The 23,060-nt window shown below is 43.6% G+C and overlaps 1 protein-coding gene across 1 annotated transcript in view; it reads right to left on the reverse strand.

The window, feature by feature from the left end:
- nrxn2b (neurexin 2b) overlaps window positions 1-23,060 on the reverse strand; it is a 569,330-nt gene that overhangs the window by 337,484 nt on the left and 208,786 nt on the right. The window contains exons 4-5 of the mRNA XM_079295191.1: window positions 21,589-21,890; window positions 4,797-4,820 (exon numbers count right to left, since the gene is read on the reverse strand). Coding sequence (XP_079151317.1) covers window positions 4,797-4,820; window positions 21,589-21,890 — 326 coding nt within the window. The remainder of the gene's footprint in view (window positions 1-4,796; window positions 4,821-21,588; window positions 21,891-23,060) is intronic.

Genomic DNA, 23,060 nt, shown 5'->3' on the forward strand with positions numbered 1-23,060 from the left:
TGCAGTGACAGAACCAAAGCACTCAATAACGTGGAAATGGTGGCTTACCCCATTATTTACTCTACGAAAACAACCGTGACTTCTTTTGCTGTGAAAAAAGCCTTTAACGGACCTGAGCACATGCAACAATACGGCCTGGAAATAATGATTTGTGACTTTGTGACTGGTGTGATAATCTAAGCGTGCCTGATAAATACAAAAACATCACAAAATCACACATTTGCAGCATCCTTTGCTGCTCTTTGTTGAGTGAGAAGTTCAATCGACTGGATGTATTGAAAACAATGAAAACAAAACAAAAAATCGAAAAAGCTGGCACCTAAAACAGCACACCTCCACGAGCAATCGCACTTTCTATGTACGACAACAAACACTACACACACAGTACACTCGCTGCTTCTATTGGATCCCTTGGATTTTACCCGGCTGCTCTTCAAACACTCCTTTAGCCCAGTACACACAGCAACCAAACAGACCTGGCTGCTCTGTGCTGAACTGTGCGCCCCAGATATCATAGAAAACACAGACCGGAGCTGTTTACAGCTGAATGTACTGTGAAGGGATTGACTGAGCTCCAGATCACGGGGAGCGTTGCTTTTTGCCCACTCACATGCCTACATGGTCCTGTGGTGGGGGGGGAATGGTCTCTGTTATGATTCCAACCCCCCACATATGCAATCAATCTTTCTCTTTTGTCCGCGTTGCTCTTAAACCACCGACTACCTGCAGCATGTCAAAGCGTCTGTGACGGGGCTTCACACGGTGAACTAGAACGCTTCTCCTGGTGGAGTCCCGCGGTGCGATCAGCCGAGCGTGTTACTGCTTCATCGAGCGTATCTGGCCCCGTGACTGCAGGCTGCAGGCAACTAAACGATCCGACAAGTAGATCCCCCTCTCATCAAGTTAACGGAGGTCAACGTGATTCCAACTGGGATTACACCGTGTCAATAACACCCTGCATGAAACGTGAGGACTACCCAGATGCAATTCAATTACAATAGTGTTTACTCATTATTAAAATGCTATTTTGTTGCTGTGTTGACAGTTTATTGATGCACTCATACTGTTAAATAGACTACAGTAAGTATGTGTTCATGATAACTAAATGGTTTGTAAACATTTAAGAAGCCATTGGTGAAACATCTGTCAAACATTGTGGCTCATATATTTGTAACACATTGTTCGTGGTTAATATGGTATATATGTGTATGTGGTCAAAACTAAACCGTAAATAAACTGTGGACTAATATAATGAGAATACAATTGTTCTGGTGTCTTTACAGCTACAATATGATATATAAATTAAAATATGATAATATCATATTACACAAACTAATAATACGATTAGTTATATTATTACGAATGATTAATTGACATGAACTTTGTTTGTTAACAGTGCAAAGACTATTAACTTAAGTTAAATTAACGTTACCAATTATTAATGATGGCTAATATAAAGTGTTACTGGTAGGACTTCCCCTATATGAAAGACAAAAGAGGAATATTACATATGATGGCATTGGAAGGTAAATTATGTCAGGCCTTTAACACGTACAATGAAGAGTAGCTTTGTGTGACTTTCTTCTACCCAAGAATAAAGATTGTGTTCTTAATTATGGAAATTTCTTGTCATCAGCTTGTAAAGTACGCAGGGTCTGTACCTTCAAGTGTTCAACAGCATAATCCGTGCAAAGAAGCAGCGAGCTTACCTTGGGAATGTATCACTTACCCTCGCTGGCACTACATTTGATCTTTTGCAGGAAGAAAGAACGTGTTATATTTTGTATACCAGCGGTTGCATAATACAGTTGAAGGCTCACATAAGAAACGTATCATCATAGATATCACACCCGTTCACTCGGGTCAAAGCCAGAGCCGCAGGAATGAGGGATGTTCAAGAGAGAAAGAGAAGGAAGCCATTCCCATCCAGCGGTGGACTTCTGTAGGTGTCTGGCAGCTTGTCAACGTGTATTAGCCGGCAGTGATTTATTATTGCAACGCTATATATGTCGTTTCTAACAGAGCTCCACATCTAGGTTAGTAAATGAGGGAGGGGTGGGAGGCCTGGGGCAAGTGCTGTTTTGGCAACAGTTGTCGAGGGAATGGGGGAGAGAGAGGGAGGAGTCTTTTGTTGTTTGCCGAAAAGAGTTAAAAGGGTTGGAGGGTGAACAAAATCGGTTAGTATTTTTGTAAGTAAGGGAAAGTCAGACACAAAAATGGTTGTTAGTACAATTACAACAAAGGTTTGATTCAAACAGTAGATTAGTAACACTGTTTTAGTAAATTTAGTCAAAGTGATAAGTTAGATGAGGATTCTTTAAAAGTCCTCTGACATTTGATTGCTCAAACCAGGTCCGAAATATGGACTGAATGTGTTATTTCATGTGCGAGGGTTTGCTTTGGTTAAGAGGAAACAAAATGAATCCATCCAAGCTAACAGGGTGACACACAAGCCATGCACTTAAAAACAGAAAGGATGACAGGAAGAATGAGGATCGGATGGGGTGGGGTTCCATTAGACATAACACAAACACACCAACTGTTAGATGAATCAAAAAAACAACATCTGGCAAGACGCAGCAAAATGGGAAAGTGGTAGGGCAGTGAATGTAATTGCAGGGCACCACAACACCAGACAAATGGGGAAAGGAGGAGAGCTTTCAATGTTAAGGTTGAGACAAGAATGCAACAGAAAGACCCATCGAGACACGTGTACAGCAGGCTGACACGCGCTGGACTAGAGCAGCATCTACACCCTGCCAGTATGCTGATGTGAAGACGTTCTAGCCATTAGAGACATGCAGACAGGGTGCAGGGACACGGCCACTGGACACTGTCGAGGTGGAGGAGGGACAGGATGGGACCAATGTCATCACTCACAGATGAAATCAATGGAAATGAGAGGGTTTTTAAAGAAGAGGGAACATTGAGAGGGGAGCGAAGACGTCACTGTCTCGGTGAATAGAACAATTAGTATCCCGTGTCCTCCACGTTATTGGATATAACAAATAAATCTGTCCGAAGACATGATTACACTTCTCATTATGACTCCACTTGAACTTTCGCCACACAATTTCGGATGTGAGCTCAAAATAGCTTCATCACTTTTGTCAAACGTGAGATTGAGTAAGTCACCAGATACAGTGGCTTACCGCACACTCTCAACAGTTTGACCCCAACTCATGCGCTGTGATGGATTGGGCAGATGTGCTCCGTGGGGCATCAATCCTGTATTCACCCAGAAAATGAAAGTCTGTCTCCCCTCTTTACTCTTTCCCATTTTTTTCGTTTCAGCAGGATAAGGTGTGAGGTCGTTATTCATTTTAGTAAGTTCATTTTGAAGTTAAAAAGTTTAAAAAAATCAAACAGCAAGAGGGTGTGGCTAACATGTTTCATGGCCGTATTGATTAAAATAGGACAAATGATATATGTATGTATATATGTTAGCCATGATATATACATATACATATATTCTCAATCTGTATATAAAAAAACAGAACTAAATAAAATAAAAATAAGATCGGGAAGGGGTGTCCAAGTCTCTCCATGCAAGGGTTGAGGCCAGTAAAGTATAATAAATATAAGTTTGTGTTAGTGTTAATGAGGGGTCGATCGCACACTCTTCAGATTTCCCCAGGCAGCTCCTGTGATCTGCATCAATGGACAGACAGCTGCATTCATTCATGAAACAGTCCAGTGAAAGTAAGCAACACTCATCACGGCTTCTAAAGGCAGATCCCACTGAGGTCTAAGTCAGAGTCTTCATCTTCTACATCTCCGCAGTGTCCCCAGTCTGCAGCTTAATAAAAGCGCAATTGTCATTTCATTTTCAATCACGAGCTTTCATCGGTACTCCGGGTCTGATTTGATGCACCCGAGATCAGGGGACTAATGCCACATTAAAGCACGTTATTAAGCGTGCACATGTGCGAGCGGGAATGGGTTCAGGTGCTGGTCTGGGAACAGCCCCATCTTGATCATAAATCAGCCGAAGGCCACTAATGGGATCAAACCCTCATTTAAGGCCTACTTTACAGTGAGGGCTTCAGCTATCAAATCAAGAGTTGTAAATACTCTCCATGACTCCATAAACCATAACAGGTCATGATATAACAGGCTGAACAGGTCCAACTGGGCCCAACGTGACAAGATGGTTTCATCAGTGAAATTCCCCACGTTGTTAAACATGCTGAAGAAATGAATGAACAGACTGATTTTTGTTTTGTTGTACTTGATCTCACTGGCGTTGCTCTAGTAAGCCATTTGTGTGCTTGGGAAATCTGCGGTGTGCGGTCACTTCATAGGGTTCTTCAAGGGAAAAATAAATCAGGAGGAAACGGGGATTAACAAAAAAAATAAAAAGGTACCGATTCAAACTTTACTCAATTGAGAAAATATATTGCATTATGATTCTTTATTTCTTCAGACGGATAGTGTTGAAGTAAAAAATATAAAATAATAAAAAGGGGCAGAAAATAAAAAAGCAACAAATAAAATTGTAAAATCAAAATGTGTGTAATTTCTATATATTTTTGGGCAGACCTCTTTGGATGAACACGATAATTCTTTTCAGGAAGGGGGGGGGGGGCTGGATGGCAATAAAAAGCAAATACATATATATATAGAGAGGGCTAAAATAAAAACAGAGAGGTGGAGTTTTTCAGCTACCTTGGAATTGATGGTGGATTGTACTTTCAGTAAAGCAAACAGAATAGAAAGAGGTAACGGAAAACCCAGGGCAAACCAAAGTATAAGACAATTAGAATGATATCTACCATATAATGCAGTTTGTTTACCATAGCGTGTCCAATGCCTGCGTGCTTCAGGAGAAAACAGGCGGAGGAGAAAGAAAATAATAATAATGACAAACCTTAAACTGAAGAAAACACACCTCAACCCCCAAAAAAGTGGCAAAGAAAAAAGAAAAATTGCCTTTTGCAAAAAACAGCTTTTCCTATTAATAACAAAAATGAATCTAATGTTAAAATACCATTAAAAAGAAAAAAATATTTTCCTATTGTTCATATGTTAAAACATCCAAATAAAGAAATAAAGAAAGTAATTGTACAATATTTTGTTTTAAAAGGGTCTACAAAATAAAAGAAAAGGAATAAAAGGATAACAATACATTTGTTAGTATGTAAGTCACAAGTTAAGTAGAGAAAACAACAGATGGTTCACATTCCGTGAATGACACAGTGTTAGTTGTTGAAATCATAAAAGGTAAGAGAAAAGAAAATTCACCGATGAAAATAATCAAATTGGAAGAATTCTGAAGATTGTTGTTAGTAAAAGAGACAAGAGTTAGCAAATCAACTTCCACAGAGGGGATTTGGCTCGTTGTGATGGGGATGTTTGTTTTGAGTGGGGGGGGGGGGGGGGAGGGAAAAGTACATCAAGTGTTCACTCTGACAGGCTAATCTGGTCAGTGGGCTTGGCTGGCGGTGGGGATGTAGTCCATTTGAAAATGGCGTCCTTTAGTACTGGGCGAGGCCAATCGTGTCTTGATGACTTGAAAATGTGCAATTCTCTAAGCAAAATGTCCCCAGGAAGTCATTGAGGGTCTAATGAGATATATGCAGGGGAAAACTCCAAAAATATATTATTGCATTGTGAAAATGGACAATTGTGGTAAAAATGACATTCCATTTTCAGTGATGTGAAATCATCGGGGGCATTTAGGGAAATTAGCATATTTGTAAGCGTGAGAGCTGAGGATAGAGAAGGGCAGAGAGAAAGACTTTCACTGAGGGTACCCACAGCATCCTGACAGACAGAGAAATGGTTAATTAGGCACTCAAGTCATTTCCACAACAATGGCCAATGCCCGTGTCCCTGGGGAGAGAAAAGCTTAACAGAGTGAATGATTCCACTTGCCATCACTGGCCATTGGTTGCTAGTATTACCATATTATTTAAGTTATTGCTAATCCTTATCATTTTCATATTATTTCCTTGTTTAAATATAATTTACAACGTATCATTAGTTCCCCATGGAGACAAGTACGTGCAGAGAGAAACTGTCACCACATTGTTTATCTGCAAGCGAGTCGATAAGTCTGTCCCCACCACTGTGGGTGTCTGTGTGTGGGCTGGATTACTCTGTGTTTGTGCCATCTGTGTGGGTGTCTAAGTGGCAGCCATAAACAAAGTCCCCCCCGATGGGGCTAACTGGTCAATCTGAAGTCTCATGCACGCCCACTCTCCTCGGGGGTCATGGTAAAGTGCCTGTCCTCAGTCACCCACTCGGTCTAATGACTCCTCTTCAACCATTAATTAGGTGAGTGTGATTCAAACGTGGATGTGACTTTGTGTATCCACCCCACGCTGCACTTACATGTCTCTGGGTTTAGGAAAACAGCAGCTGACACGTCAAGGAGCGGCTGTGATGTGAGGGAGCTCCGACGACTGGGAACCTGGTTTATTAAGTTAGACAAATGTGCTCTTTCAAAAGGTGAGAATGATTGTTTCCTCCACTCATTGAAAGACCGTCTGTGATTCGGGGGGGGGGGGGGGGGAGTCAGCAAGTTTCAGATCCCTCACAGGCGTTTGATGTCTGGATTTTTTTTTAACTTATCGCTCTATCCGTTCTTTGACGGAGCAGCCAGGTGAAAAATTCATCCTTCAGAAAATTGTTGATGATCTTTGAAATTACACGATAAAGTGAAGTCAGCGTGCGCAGAGCTGGGTGGTGGAAATGAAAGGAAGAGATTGTATCTGGAGATCTGTGTGCATGCTGTTGGGTTCTGACCATATGGCTTCAACATGTGCTGTGAACAAAGAGAATCAGGCCTTCACTTTTTCAAGCAAAGGTTTCATCCTGATTTGTAGTTTGATGAGAGCAAAGGAATGTCACACTAGGGTGTAAATTCCCCCCCCCCCCCAAAAAACCATGGTCACCTGAATGCACCGCTGCAATCTCATTGGCCGAGAGCTAAGAGACCCCAGGACCCCTGTGGTTCAACCACTGTCCAACAAAAGTGCCTGCAGATCACACCTCCTTGCTTTTTCCCTTCGACCTCCGTCGAACAGGGAGCACACACAACGCTCTCTTCGCCCGGACCTTCGTCCTGGACACATGAAGACACATCGGCCTCTCCTCCCCCCTCCAGCACGACGCAGGCCACGAGGAAGCAACGCCCCTCAAACCCTCATCAAACCCTGACAAGCCATTTCGCTGGACGAAACGACAGTGTTCCACGCTGAGTAAAGGCCCACTCAGCCCGCGAGACGAATCCGCATCCGCGATCCGTTCTCCGCTTTTTGCTTCTTTTTCTTTTTGGTGCACACTCCGGCAGGAAGACGTCTAATCCTCTCCTGACCGATGATTCCCGGTAAGACGCACGGACCACGCCGTCAGCCGAAGTTAGATCATCCCCCCTGCAGCGAGGATAGATCACGTCTGCGTTTCGCTCCAGAGCGAGCTCACGCCAACGGACCGAAGCCGCACCAGCAAACGCCGTGCGACACACAGCGCCCGCTGCAAAGCCGCGCCGACCAGAAAGCTCCCCCTGCCCCCCTTCCCGACGAGGAAAACGGACCACGTTGCCACAAACACACTTCAACGTTGCAACGACGCATCGACAAGTAAGATTCTTGGCATCTGGGCATAGCTTAGCTTAAATTAACGTAAATTTAATTCAGGTCATTCATTTATATGTTGGTATTCCCGTGTTTTTGTGTGTTTAAGTTACTGTCGCGTGATATTGAGATATTGCGCAATCATTAAGGAGCAGAGAAGCTCCGTTGTATTTGTGTATTAACTATGACTGTTTGCTTGGGATTTATTTGATTTATTTTCATTTGTTTTATTACACTTCGTGTAGTATTCTCTCCTCATTAAATCAGCTCTGTGAGTGAAGTGTGGAATCTCGGCTATCGTACATAACTGCTGGCAGTTCTACCGACAGCGGCACGTTGTGTACGATATGCCAGCGATCCCCATTCTCACTACAACGCGGACCGCACGCAGACGTTTGATTCATGACCCCCACCTTTGCTCTCTTTCTTGTCTCTGCCCCTGGGGGAAACCCCGTTCAAACGATCGCCTCACAACACATGTGTGACCAGACACACGTGATTACATACAGCAGTCTCACCGCCATTTTGGCCCGCGTCACTCGACGCCGCCATCTTTGTAGTCTTTAGCAATAGCTGTAAGACTCTCCTTCCTTTTCACCCACACACACAGACATACACCCTCATCCATTTTATTCATTCTTTAGTTTAGGCATATAAAATTGTATGATAACGTTTGTTGGTTGCAATATTAATTGATTTGATCATTTATTATTTTGATTTAATAAATCTGTTATACTTTAAGGAGCAGTCGTCTGTGATTACTTGTGCATATGTATTTGATAAGACTGTATGTAGTAGCCTGTGCTCGAACTTAAAACCTTCACTGTCACTGAATGTATAGTCATACGCAGACTATTGACATTATGAGTGACTACTAATTATGAGACTTCGTTTTATCGTTTGGTTCTTGGTCCCTGTTCGCAGGGTGGTGCCCCGTTGTTATTAATAATCATTAATAATTGTTACATACATTAATAATTCTACTGATGTCAAGAATTCAGTTTCTTAAATGCTGATAACCCAAACACGCTCCTTTAGTTCCCAACAATGCTATCTGCATACTATTCTCTATAATGAGTTAACACACCTATGAGTCTGTTCTGTGAGTGAGCATACAGGACAGGCAGGGTTGTTTGTGTCCAAGTGACTAATGGGGACAATAGTTTTGAAATTGGTCCAGTATGGAGGGAGAACAGAGACAGAAGCCGCTGAACGGGCTGCAATCCTTCAATGCAATTTCTCCACTAAAACTGCATTGTTGCCACCGACAGGCTCAGATTGTTATTATGAGTGTCTGACAACATTACGGAGAGAACTCTCCAGAGAAATACAACACCTCTCTTTACCTTAAACCTGAACCAGTCTGTCATTGTGTCTCACCAAGTCTCGCTCAAGGAGAAGTCTCATTCTGTAATCTCGCGAGAGGCTTAGGCCTCACCCACACTGTGAAATCAGCTAAATATTCAGCCATGACATTTGAAAGCCTTAAAGCCTTAAAGATTCCACTAACAACAACACTAAGCTACATTTTCTGTCACCGGCAGCGGTGTCTCCTCACTCCAAATCGAATTCACATTCAGCATGAGACTTCTGGTTAGATACAATAACAAACCGATCGCATCAAGTGAAAGGTCAAGGAACATATTGTATTTCTCTGTTATGTGCTTTACATAACGTTGACACCTATAAAACAACGCGCTCTCCCTCAATAATGGGCCGAGTTCAACAAATGTCCAAAAAATCCCCTTTAAGGCCACACGGCATGCAGACTAATGCAGACGGACTTTGTAACAGACGAAGGAATAAAGGAGATGAAAATAACATGAATTTATACATACAGATAGAAAAATATAGATATATGCAGTCTAGACAGGTAGTTAGACTGGGGTCATGATAAGAGTACGATGTACAACTGCCAGACTAGAAAAGGAAACAAACCTATTGGAAGTGTTGTGAAGATCTGGAGGCGTAGTCATGATACAGACTTGCCACTGTAAATACTGATGAAGTGGTCCGCCGCTGTCAAGATCAACTGTGCAGCAAAGAAATGATTGTTTTATTTTTGTAATTAAATGATTGGACTGATAATTAGAAAAATACAGACAACAACTCAGAGTACCAAAAGATAAAACAGGCTCAGTATTCTGATGCAACTCCAGTGAATAAAGGAGAGGAGGAATGCAAGAGCATCACAAATAGACCAGCTTCTAATTTTACTGTCTTACAGTCAATTTCCAACCAACAACCCAGCATGCCTGGAGCCCCTGCTGTGACAGCACATCCCCCTCTCTGTAATTGACCCATGTGGGAAAAGGAAGGCTGTGAGTGCCGATGTTTGCTGATGGAGGATACAGCTCCCAGTCGTGTAAACAACCACAGGCCCAGGCAAACAACTTTGTGTTGCGTCTGTCTCACGGGGCCCCCTGGGGCTAAGAACTCGTCACGTAATAAATACTGGGGGACGGGTTAGCAAAACGAGCTACTGCAGCTAACGCTGTCATTCAGCGTCAGTGTTTGGTAGCCGCGCATTTCCCAGACGGGGGAAATGGTTGACATGACTCCTCCAACCTGTGCCGAGGACCTGCAGGATGCCAGCCACAGATGGCAAAGATGTAAGATGGTGCTTTTTGTTGAGCCGCTGATCTGTTACGCACTTGTCACAGTGGACGCTACTGAACAGTGGCCACCAGCGAATAACTGAATAAATATTTCATGACAAATGGACGGTGCAGCACGAGCCAAGATTTACAGTCCAGATAGATGTCTCCCTGTAAGGTAGAAAAGTCTGACTGATGACCATGCTCCTATACACCTTTAGAAATCAGTGATGAAACTGATATTGTTGAACAGTATTATGGGGTGGGAGGGGAGGATATAGGGGCAATTTGTCACCAGGCGGAAATTGCAGTCTGAATTAATGATTAGAGACACATGAAACATCTGTATGTGTTACCTGTGTAAGTATTAGCTCATATTCTGTTGGCTGTGAGTGTGAGCAGCCTAATCACATGTGCCTTGCCGGGGTATTTATGCATGCGGGGCGTATTAGGCGTTCCTCTGCAACACAGACACTCGGCGAGTGACCCTGTCAGATGGAGGGGAACTGGGCTTCCATTCAAAAGTGCTCTTTCAGGTACATTCGGTTCCGCGTTCATTCCAATCATCCGCCATTCACTGTCTCCCTCTCTCTGAATCTGGCTCCAAGTAATGGAAACTGGCAGACAGGCTTCAGGTGCAAATATAAATGTCACTGCAATTACGGCGGAGAGAAGTCTGCAAACAAATAGTGTGTGGGGGTGTGTGCTTCTGTATAGGTGTGTGTGTGTGTGTGGAGATTGCAGTAAAACATATTGTGTATTGCAGTGCAGATGGTCATAATTATCTCTCCCTTTCTGTTGTGCTTCCCATCATCCTCACCTCCATTTCCCATCTGTGGCTGGCTGACTGAATGACTCCCTCCTTGTCCTTTGTTTCTGTTTAGATTCCATCAGGATGACTTTACTCGCAAACCCACAAGTACAACTGTTGTTTCAGTTTACAGTAAAGATTGATAATAAACTAAGCTGAAGGAGATCATTTGACTGCTGATCATTTGCACATTGTTAAGCTGATTGCATTGGACTATTGTGTGGATGCACTTGGCCTGGCTTAGCTCAATGCTTGAATGTCCTTAGAATCACTAGCTGCTCTTTTTAAAACAAAAGGAATGAAATAAATCGTGTCTTCAGACATATGGCTCATCTAACTAAACTAGCGATTGTTGTTTAGGTATTCATAAATCATGGGCGGGGGTGGGGGGGCGGGAGATCAACAGCATAGTTAACTTTTATCCCCATCTCTTGAAAATGCATTTGGATTCAGCTGTCAGCACAAAGCTATAGCAGCTGAACATGAATATGCATGTTCTGAGTAGCTCCAGCTAACTCTTCTTAATTGTATATAGTTTGTAAAATGAATAAATGGTGTCGAGAAGAGTGGAGCTCACGAGAGCTGCATCGAAAACATGCATACACGATCAGGGGAAAGTCAGGATATAAAAGCACGAAGCATATACTCAGAAATCAATAGTTAAAGTGTAATCGAAAGATAAAGTGTATGATCGTTACATAACGAATGTTTAATACATAGTGATTTAACAAATGTAAACCTGATAATAATAATAATATGTGTATCTGAGTATAGTGCAGTCTTTGTGTAGAAAGTACGGAGAAAGAGGAAGTAAGCAGGGTGCTGGCTTCAAGGGATGGGGAAATAATGATGGTTGATAAGAAAAGACACAAATCACAATAATGATGAAGGATGAGATCAATAATCATTTTATAAGCAAATGTGTACTAAGTAAACTGATTATAACAACTGTAACTGATTATAACAACTGTAACTGTGATTATGATAACTAATCTGTGTTAGAAATGTGTGAGTGTAGGAAAAGGGGAAGTGCAACAGATGTTGAACACCCAGACACGCGCAGAGCTTGATTAAGTAAGCGCCCAGACAGGGAAGTTGGGGTGATTTCCTCATGCACACACACACAAAAGTTAGGTACTTTTCGAAGCACATGCACCAAATCAATGATGTCATGTTAATCACGGGTTGAGGGAGGCCATGTTGAGGAAGAGGGGGGAGAGACGCGAGAGGCAGCCCAAAAGTGTTATAAAAGAAGTAACTTGCAAACAGCAAAATGGGATTTCTACACGTAACGGCAGTTAGCGGAGCCATGCAAGTTCCCTCGCAAGAACACCAGCTCGACAATCTTTTAATAGAGAGCTGAGTCAGTAAGTAGCCCCGTATCGGGCCAGAAGTACCCCAGGATCTAACAATGGTTACAGCTTGGCTAAAGAGTACAACACTTTCCCATTTGGATGCAGGTAACTGCTAAGGATGCCTTTGATGGCGGTGTTAACATTCACCCTGGTGCTATTTTACTGCAGGTTTCCAACACCCGATACAGATGTTAATAAAATAAACTCACTGCTAGACTCTCTCCTAAGTCGCCCCCTAAGACGTTCACCCTGCTGACTTGTTCCGTTCCCTCCCGTTCTCTATTCCCTATTCTCGTACCTGTTTCTGTCTCACTGGCATTTCATTCCCTGTTTGAATGTGCCAATGACACGGAGATTTGTTATCTGATTACAGGTCTCCCGGAAAAGAGGGATGAATAAACATAAAAGTGCTGGAGCAGGTAGCGGCAAATCAGGCTGATGAGTGAGTGTGGGAATGCGGGCGGATATGCTAATGCTGTGGCATTGTGATGCAAATGAGATGTTCTTTTCCCCTCAGATGCACAGAACCTCTCGGTGCTGGTGTCAAACAACCGGGGCCGGTGTTTCAGCGCGAGGCGTTTGTAGTTCAAGCAATGTACAGACACGCTGCGCCCCAGGTGCTGACCTCTGATCAGCATGAGAAAATAAGCACAGGGGAGGAAAAACAGGAGCACATCCACTCACATGACGACTGCACCCCCAACCTCCTCTGGGCTGGAGCACAACAGGATTACTTTAAATGTCACTGGCGGTAAACTGAGGAAGGATTACAGGGGTGTTAGCATGTCATGATGTATCAAACCAATCCACTACCTCCGCCTGCCTACCGTATAGTTCCTGTCGTGACCATACAAGTGCTCCGCTGTGTGTGTTAGCAAAGCTGAGCACTCTAAATGGCATTTTTCGATTTGGCCATTGTGCTGATCTTAAAGAGACGCTTCCACGTGGATGGTAGGATCGTGTGTGTGGCCACGACATGTAAGCTGAAGGTTCCAGAGTACATTAACTGGAGTGTCACAAATGAAGTTGGCATTTGTTGCTCAGTAGTTTCACCCTATTACTACAGACAAAGGCATGAGAGTTTCTAAATCAATCATGAAATGAAGTTAATCAGGATTTTTCAGACATTATTTCATCAATAAAATCACAGTGTTTAACTGGGGGACTTGGAAATGGTTAATGTGACAACTGGAGTACTGCAGCCAGGGACGATTTACTGCCCAACAGCATCGCAGGCACCGTTGCTAAGTGACACGTTGCTAGCTGTAATGGACGGGAGAGACAAATTGAAAATGAGAGAGAAAAAGGAGGGGAAGAGGAGCAGGAGAGGAATTGATTGGTTCCCTCTCAGGAACTCCGGCTGCCTCTTGGAGGGACGTGGGATGAGAGGGGAGGAAGAAGAGGGATGGTAATTGCAGCTGATCATGCCTCACAGAAATGGACGACAAATCTGAGCAAGTGAGAGGAGGAGATGGAAAGAAAGGACAAAGAGGTGGGGAGCATCCAGGCAACTGGTATTGATTGAAGGGGGAGGGGTGAGGTCCATATGGAATAGATGCGACTGTTTCCTCAACGTGACCTCCCACTTAAAACATGATTCCTGCAAACGGTGACATCTCAGTAACCAGATTACAACTGAACGCTGCAGCACACTTCGATGTTTCTCATTGTCAAAAGCAACAATACTTTTAGAAGCTCACACCGCGTGAAGAAGACGCCTAGAAATATTTAGCATGTCAGCAAGTGGGCTGTGACTGTGTTTCATCTTCAAATCGTCTTTTTTTTTCTCATCAAAGGTTTCCCATCCCTTTGCCTATTTCTCTATATAACGACCATATAGTCGTCGTGAGCGTGTATGCAGGCACCGCGTGAGGAGTGCTGTGTAGAATGTGAATATGTACAGTGAGCTAGCAGCAATTTCTATTATGGATGGCAGACACGCATGGAGGCTAGAAGAAGCTTAGAATAGCATGCGGCGGGTTTGTGCACTCAACAGAATAACTATCTTTGCATTATTGCACTCTATGTCATGTCCTCTGGCTGCTTGTAAGGTTTGTGTGTGTTAAGTTGTACTATCCATTATTGACTGCGAGAGCTTGAGTCTCCATCACAAACAACCACATGCAATGCCTGTGGATTCACTGGCAATGTTTGAAAGTTGCGTGGACAGAGCAGTTACTCCGATAGATGTTTTAAAAGTGGTACGCAACACATCGAAAACAGATAAACGCCCTACTGCTGTTTCCACAACACTTCCTATGAGCAGGGGATTGCAGAAAAGCAAATGTAAAGCTTTTCCTTTCGAGGTTGAATCACTCGTGATTTAAATCAATCTTATATTTGCCTTTCTCAATAGACTAAGACCTTGTCGTCCCTGATTAAATACAGTATATACATTTTCTCGGTCAGTGGATTCTTAAATGGTTCATAGCGGTCACTACTGTATAAGTAACAGATTGCGATTCTCATCCTGATGCAGATCAAAGCTGGCCCGTGGGCCGGGAGCTGGACCTGCAGAGAGCGTGACAAAACTCTGTTTGATCCATTCATTGACCCAGTGGCTGCATCCAAGGTCCAATTATATGGAAAGGAAGTGTGAATGTGTGGGGGACTTAAAGAACATCAAGGCGGACACAAAGGGCGACAAAAGAAGGACCGATGACACGACGTCACTGGCCCAGCTCTGTGGATGTCGAATCGTCTGGTTGTAAAGTCACATTGGGGAATTAAAAGCTTTCGTAGGAGAGAACAAACTGCTGTCTCTCTTCGTGGGCTACCTCTATCCTCCCACTGCTCTGATATTCCTTTGACCTCAGAGAACAGCGCCACACATTTGCCATTCTCTACTGTGCACCCGCTCATCTGCTCTCTCTCTTCTTCTCGTGAACAAACACAAATACAGACATACAAGCGCACACTTCCTTCTCCCGACACGTCGTGTTTCCTCTGACTGACTGACTGCGGCCTCCTGTTGAGTGCCTGTTAAGCGTGCAGACGGGCCGTTGCAGTGTGAGGCTATTCAGATATTTCCAGTGATCGCAAACATGGAAGTTTACTCAAACAATACGTTAGTACAGGGGTGTCAAACTCATTTCCACTCTGGGCCACATCAGCATCACGGTCGCCCTCAAAGGGCCGGTTGTAACTGTAAGACTGTAAAACTAACTTCTCCTAACATATTGTTAAATAACTCTCTCTGCATTTGATTATTGTTTGTTCAAGTGTAAACATATTGTACATTTACAATATATTTAAACACATTTCTGTTATTATAACATAAATCATTTTAATTAAGGGTTAAGAAACCCACATGACTCTATCAAAGATCAAACTATTAAAGAAAATATCAAAGACAAATATCAAACACAAGTTATGACATTAACTTTGTTCAAAGCTGTTTGTGTCACCTCTCTGCATCACTAATGTTCCTCCCTGTCGTCGTCCTGTGCATGGCAGCTACATCCAAGAGCTGCTCACTGAGAGTCAGGTCTGATGAACATGGATAGATGATGTATCCGTGTTGTCTGTGCTTTCATCAACAGTTCATTACAAACACAAGTACCTGCTCGTCTCTTAGCTAGCTGTGTTGTTAGATTGCTGCTCGTTCATGAACTCGGTCTGCGATGGTGTTTCTTCACAAACTGACATTTGTAAAAGTCTGTATCTGGTCGGAGCTCTGCTCACATACCTTCAGCATGCACTGGGCTGTAGCTGTGTGAATATATTCTGCTGTGATTGCAGTCTGCCTTTTAATTCTTGGACAGTTTGATGTTTTTCTTGGAGGCTAAATTTAGCTCCGTGTTTGGTGTCAAAATGCAGACGTGAATTGTATCCTTCATCACCGACACGCCTCATAACACAGAAGACAGACCCGTTGTTCTCCTTGAAGCACAAACATGTATTCACTTTCCCATCTTTCATTACATTTTCTTCCCTCTGCATCAATTTTTCTCTTCGTGGACATTTTGGGATTATTTGTCGATCTTTTTCAATCGTTGGTAAACCGCTTTTCGGGCTGTTGCCTCTCCTGTCCACCTGTTGTGATCGTTTTAATGTCGGTACACAGACAACATGCAATCTCATCATTTCAACTTTCTATCTCATAATTTCGACCATGGGGATACTTTTATTGTCAAGTCTAACTTTTAATTATTTTTCCAAAAAAAATAAAAATAAAAATCTTTTTTTTATTTAAATTGTTTTTTTGCTGGCGGATTCGCGGGCCACATAAAATGACGTGGCAGGCCTTGAGTTTGACACATGTGCGTTAGTATGTAGATAACTGTATTCCTATATTTCCACTCAATCAAAAGTTTTCTATCCATCATTTATTTGGGCATTGCTAAAATATAAGCAAAAAAATGAACCATTCACAATATTATCGGGGTCGAACAAAGAGCTTTACAAAAGCTGGACTATAGTCAACAGCAGGGTGGAACACCCCCATCATGCAGAGCAGGGGATTCTTTCACACATGTTTTACTACATGATGGAGTAGCCATGGCTGCTGGAAACAGACTTTCACCAATCAATGGCACTGTGCACTGTGCATGCACTTCTCCATTGACCATGTCGAAAGAAACTTTCTGGCTTACTGCTTCTGTATCCTCGCAACAGATCTGCACCAACAGAGTTGAATCGATAGAAAACAAACTGAGTGCAGTGTTACTTGGCCTGACTGGAGGGATATTAACCTCGATAGTAACTTCATATCAGCGTCTAATCATAACTAAGTTGGGATCCAAACACAGGACCGTTGCCCTGAATACTGAGTATGTGCTAGGACAGGAAGCTGATGAACTCAGTCATCTCACTGCTGCTGGTGTTGTCAGAACCTGAATCTATTGTTTAAAAGGCAATGCATTAACCACCAAACATTCATCAAGTCCCACAGACCGCCAGCCTCGACCTGATCTGCACTTGATCTACTGCCACTCTGCAATGCACGCAAACCGCTTGACTGTCTTTGAGTTCCTGTAATGGCAGTAATGGGTAGGGAACATAATCACGCAGGCGCCAGTCGTTTCAGTTTCTTCTCACGGTATTCTCAATGGAACGGCCGCTGCTTTCTTTTCCCAGCTGTCAAAGCCGAAAGTGATCCCTGCCAGGAGAGGAGCAATGTGTGGAGTAGTCCATGTCTCAGCAGGTCGAAAAACCTCAGTGTGATTTAAAAAAAGATCATAAAAATCAATACACGCAGAGTACACAGTAGGGAAAGAGCAGTTGCTATTTAAACTATGCATTGTGCATGGATGGGCTTTCACTGCTGCAATCGTGCTGACTACAGTGTTATTGCACACTTGATATTTGACCTATTTTCACATTGTCTATCTTGGTGCAGTGTATCGTATATATATATATATATCTATCATTTCCCAAGACACTCGGGCAAGGTTTCCATTTTTGTCCTTGCCCTTCTTCTGTCTGCTGTGTGTGTGTGTGTGTGTGTGTGTGTGTGTGTGTGTGTGTGTGTGTGTGTGTGTGTGTGTGTGTGTGTGTGTGAGATCCCAGAGGAGGCGAAAGGGCAGGGATGGCCACCAGTGCTGAAGTCTACAAGATGCCGGTGATGGTAGCTCATCATGTCAGGGAGAGCAGAGGGAGGGAGGGGGTGAGGGAGGGATCCATTGGTCCTCATGCCAACCAATATGCAGATTGCAAGGAGTAGAACGGGTGGGTGTGTGTGTATGGGTGTGTTGGGGGGAGGGGGGACTTGCACTGATGAGGTCAAGGCAAGTGTCCTTGCCTGCCTATCAACTGTACTCTTCAGGGATTAGCCAAACACACATCGCTTTCCACATGCACACTTGCAGTACTGCCAGATGCCACCAGGGGGAGCTCTGAATCTGTGATCATCTGTTAGGCATGGAGCGTGCCCATTCCCTCCCCCGCCCCCTCCTCTCCTCTCTCTTGGCAGAGAGTCCCTATCACCTCACCTAATTCTTTCTGCCTCATTTTATTCGGCACAAAGCTGACAAATTCATAGGCTTTGTGGAGAAAAGGCCACACATGACCTGCAAAAAGGATGTTAATAAAACAATTAAAAAGGGTAGATGTGGCATGTGTTCATCCCATAACTCATTCAAAGTGTCCTTGTTTGTTGAGTGATGTGAATATTTTGTTATACTGTATACAGGATATGGACAAAGTAAAAAGCTAAATACAGTCAAATTCAAATAAGATGCCTTCCAACAGCGTCTGTGGTCAGTTCATCGTGCTTCATTCGTGAAAATGTTTGTACTGCACAACATTACATTCTTCTTGGTTTTTCATCAACCTGTTATCTTTCAACAAAGCCCACTGACATAACACGCACAGTATATATCGTGTAAACTGTCACATCCATCTCGTGGTTAAACTACCAACAGAGGACAATGGTAGTGTTCTTCAGCTGAATAATTATTATTTACCTTCGTCAAGAAGCACAAGCAGACATGATTGAGTATAAATCCGCTGTACGGATGACAACTATTAATCACGATATAGAAAGAGCCAATCTTCTCTGATGGCCTTGTTTACTTATGTGGCTCATATAGAGGCACCAGTATTACATTGAGCTTATGAGCATATTACCAGTTTAAAGTTCCTCATTGTAACTGTATGTTCAGAAATATTCAGTACTGTACACATTCATATTCATTTTCAGGAATTGTTTTTTGTATTTGTTTTACCCCAATGGTTAAAATAATTGCACTGTCTGACATATTCTTCTGTTTCATTGATTTTTGTTAAACCCTGTAAAATATTCCTCAACAGGTAACACAAACTATTAGCTCATACGTACATTTTAGATTCTTTTATTTCTAACTATCGATCAATTAATGTACATGAAACCAGTTAAAACATTAAGTTATGTAAAACAAATCAGTTGTTAAAGAGTTGTTCCACTTGTGAAAGAGGAACTCTGCTCAGTGCCTCCTGTGTCTAAATTAGTTTAGAAATGATGTGCCTTTTTTTATTTTTTTATTTTTCTTTAAAGGCCACTTTCCATGCCCTCTTTTGCCATGAAAACAAACACACACACACACACACACACACACACACACACACACACACACACACACACACACACACACACACACACACACACACACACACACACACACACACCTAATTGACCTCCACGCCGAATTTCATCCTCCTATGGCGAACACTGTGGCTGTCAAAGGGTGGGGAATTTTTCTCTGAGTCGACCGACCAACGATCCACATGCAGGTTAAGGTTTTCCTCCAGTGTTCCTCTGACATGTGTGTAGCCGTGTGACTGCAGTCGCTCATTGATCAGCTGGTATCAGCCCGGCAGTAAACACAGGGTCAGAGACGGTGCATGTGTCATCGATACCTTTGTCCTGGTGTCTCTCGGTGGGGCCGGTCCGGTGTAAATCTAGAGCGCTCTTTAACACTTAGGCCGCACGTTATGTCACTTACAGTGATCCACTGGGGATTCTAGCTGCTATGTGAGTCAATGGCGTTCTGCCTGGACGGCACGGTGTGGGCGGTTAGCTCTAAGTCATGGCATGGCCTGAGTAGGGGCGCTTGGTATCGGGTCAGCGGCACTGACTTTTGCTGTCAATATCAAGAATAAAGTGAGATCATCTCAACGCTGCTCCAGTAGATGTGCCTGCTAGTTTCAACAGCAACATGTGATGTGTACATCCTTCAATTCTAGGTGATCTCTATACTTCAACAAGACAACTATGAAACTATATTTAAAATAGTGTATATGCATCATTTAGGAACAAGCAGGTATTGTTCCATATTGCATACAAATGAGAGTATATCATTTTGCCAGCAAAATCAGTTATTGGCTTCAGTGTTGGCTTCCCAAACTCATCAAGCTAGTCGCACTCTGCTAATCACACACGTCTCCACAGCAGAACATATTTTACACCCACGATGTGTATGTTTGTGTGGGTAGGTTTGGGTGTGTGTGTCTGAGACGCCGCGTCTGAGACTATGTGTGTGTGTGTGTGTGTGTCAGTGAGTGCTTGATCACTGGCCCTCATCCTACTGCATGTCCACCACATGCAAATAAAACACCAGCTCCACAAACACTGGACTCGTTCCATGTCGAAGTTACCACATTTAGAATTAATTGTAGCAGTGTTGCAATATGACAGAGACTGCAGAGCCTGGTGGGCATGGAAATGTCTCCCTATAATTTAACAGCACTTAGTTCACATTAAGAATCCCTTTGCTCTCCACTTTTCCTTCTTCAGTGTCTCATAGAACAACAGTTTGATACGAGCGGCCGTCCAACCTCCCCCACCTTTCTGGGGATGTTTTTGCAGGCGCACACAAAGACGTTGAGGTCCCATCTCTGTGGTAATGCATTCAAATCAGGCTTCTTTTTTTGTTTTGCAGTGAGGCCCACTTACAATGCCCATTATTAGGTCTGACAAGCCATTTATTCCAATTACAATTACCAAAAAATAAAGTGAAGAAGTAAGCACGCCAAGTGTAAGTGAAATTGATTGTAACTCACTGCTGGTAACTGCAACTGCCAATGGATGACCTGGTGCCTCCAGAGAGTGCACTGTATCTACATATGCTTAGCTTGAAACTATAAAAACAACAGAAAAACTAAGTAGCAGGAACAAGCACAGGGACAGGGCTCAACACACAGGTTGCTGGGGCTCTTTGGTTTCCCATTAGCTACGATTAAAGGTTTGTAAAGATGTGTTTGCTCATTTGTTCAGAAAGGGTTTAAGTGCATTGTCACCTCTGATGCATTAGGGCGCAATCCATTTGTGTAGCCGAGTACATCATGTGCATACATACTGAGCAGAGCACTTTCCTCTCTTGCTCATTAATAACAGCACGAAACGGTGTCCTTGGTAACACCTTGCATGTGCATGGTGTCTTTTATTGCATTATGATGTATATTAGCTATAATCTCATTTTGAATTGGACTGTGTTGGGTTTTCACGTCGCCTTTGAGGGACCTTTGAATTTGAAGGTGAGATGGATCTTTGGTCATTTTCGAAGAAAAATGTAAAGACAGAAATAAAAACAGCACCAGCCTCCTGTTCAATGTCAACCTAGAAAAAAGAAAGACACTTCTGTAAAGGTGGGTAGCAAGCAACAGGAGAGGAGAGAAGCAAGGTGAGACAGACGCTCCATCCGTGTGCAGAGACCAAAGACCTAAAGATGGAGAGCCAGTTAAAGCAGCAGAGACGGAGTCGGCGGGTGGCAAACAGAGGCACCACTCCGACTGCGGTGGCCCTGGATTCCACGGGTAGTGTTTACCTGGCGCAGGTTGCGGGTGACGCGCACATCATGCCAGGCGTTGTCGTTGAACTTGCCGTTGACGGGCTCCACCAGGGCCTCGAACGCCCCCGAGCCCAGGTTGATGACCAGCCAGACCGCGCCGCTCTTCAGGGACAGGTTCACGTAGTCCGCCGATTTGCCGGTGTGCAGCATGAGGCCGTTGCGCTGCAGCGTGCGGAAGGACAGCGTGATCTCGTCGGTGCTGCTCTGGATGGGCGTCAGCGACAGGTCGTAGCAGAAGAACTCGTTGCCCTTGAAGGTGGCTACGGACTCTTCTTTACCTGGAGATGAAAAGAAGGGATGAGGAAAACAGAAAGCTTAGTTAAATCAATACTATATGAAGGCAGGATTATACCACTGATGTCCGAACATATGCCAGGAGGGGAACTTGATTAAAGCTAGATTCAAGCTATTGAAAGCAAAGAAATATACTGCCTCTGAGCAGCTTCACTCGTGGCCTCGCTCACTGCATCACTCCTCTGTGCAAGGATGGGTCAAATATTTGGAGATGAGACCGATGAGCTGGGGTTATTGATTCCAGCGCTACAGCACGGATTGTTGCTGCACCTCTCTAATGCATCAAATAAATGTTTTCATCGTAGATACTTCACAGGGTAAAAATTGCATTTGTTCAGTTCACAAATAAATTAACAGCAGATAATAGTCCGACACATAAAAGACCTTGGGTGTGTAGGGTGATGCATCTGCCGTGAAACAAAAAGTAAGAGCAGCATGGGAGCATCGGAGAGTGGTGAGAGAGAATAACAGGAGGATGGCAAACAGAAACGGCAGAAAAGGTGTTGACGACTTTGCTAATGCCTGTCAGTCTGTCTGCAGCACATGGCCTCCTTCCACTGCGGGGAGCTTCCTTCACACGCTAGCAGTCAAAACAGCCAGTTTGTACAATGGACACATGTCAAACAGCAGCCGAACGGCAGCAGGGGAGGACACAGTGTGCATCTGGCAGGGACTGAATGAACACCTGCAGCTGTCACAACAGAAAGTAGCGCTGCAACAGAACTCACAACTGTGACACCTCAATCACAGAGCGTGGACACTGAAGCCGGGGAGCATGAGATCAGCTTTCATCTAGTTCTACATTTGATTTCCTATGATTGTACGAGCATACAGTCTTTTGTATTTGTTGTTTCTACCCTTTTATGCTTATTGTTAGGAACTTATGTCCGTCACTTGACATTTCCCGGATGGATCAATAGAGCTTCACCTTAACTATACATAATAATATGCTGATTACCTCAAATCATAAAATCAATGGTACAAATCAGCCGCTTCTTTTGGGGGGAGGGGCACAAACCACCACCAATAACGGCGAGGTCTGTCAACTCTTATACAAATCAACCGGTTTCCCAACATGAACTGTGATCTGAAGTGACGCCGCACTTCCTGTTTTCATTTGCCCCCCCTCACCTCTGTTCCCCTGGTGGGGCCAT

Source organism: Melanostigma gelatinosum, assembly GCF_949748355.1.
Source record: "Melanostigma gelatinosum genome assembly, chromosome: 23".
Classification (NCBI taxonomy): Eukaryota; Metazoa; Chordata; class Actinopteri; order Perciformes; family Zoarcidae; genus Melanostigma; species Melanostigma gelatinosum.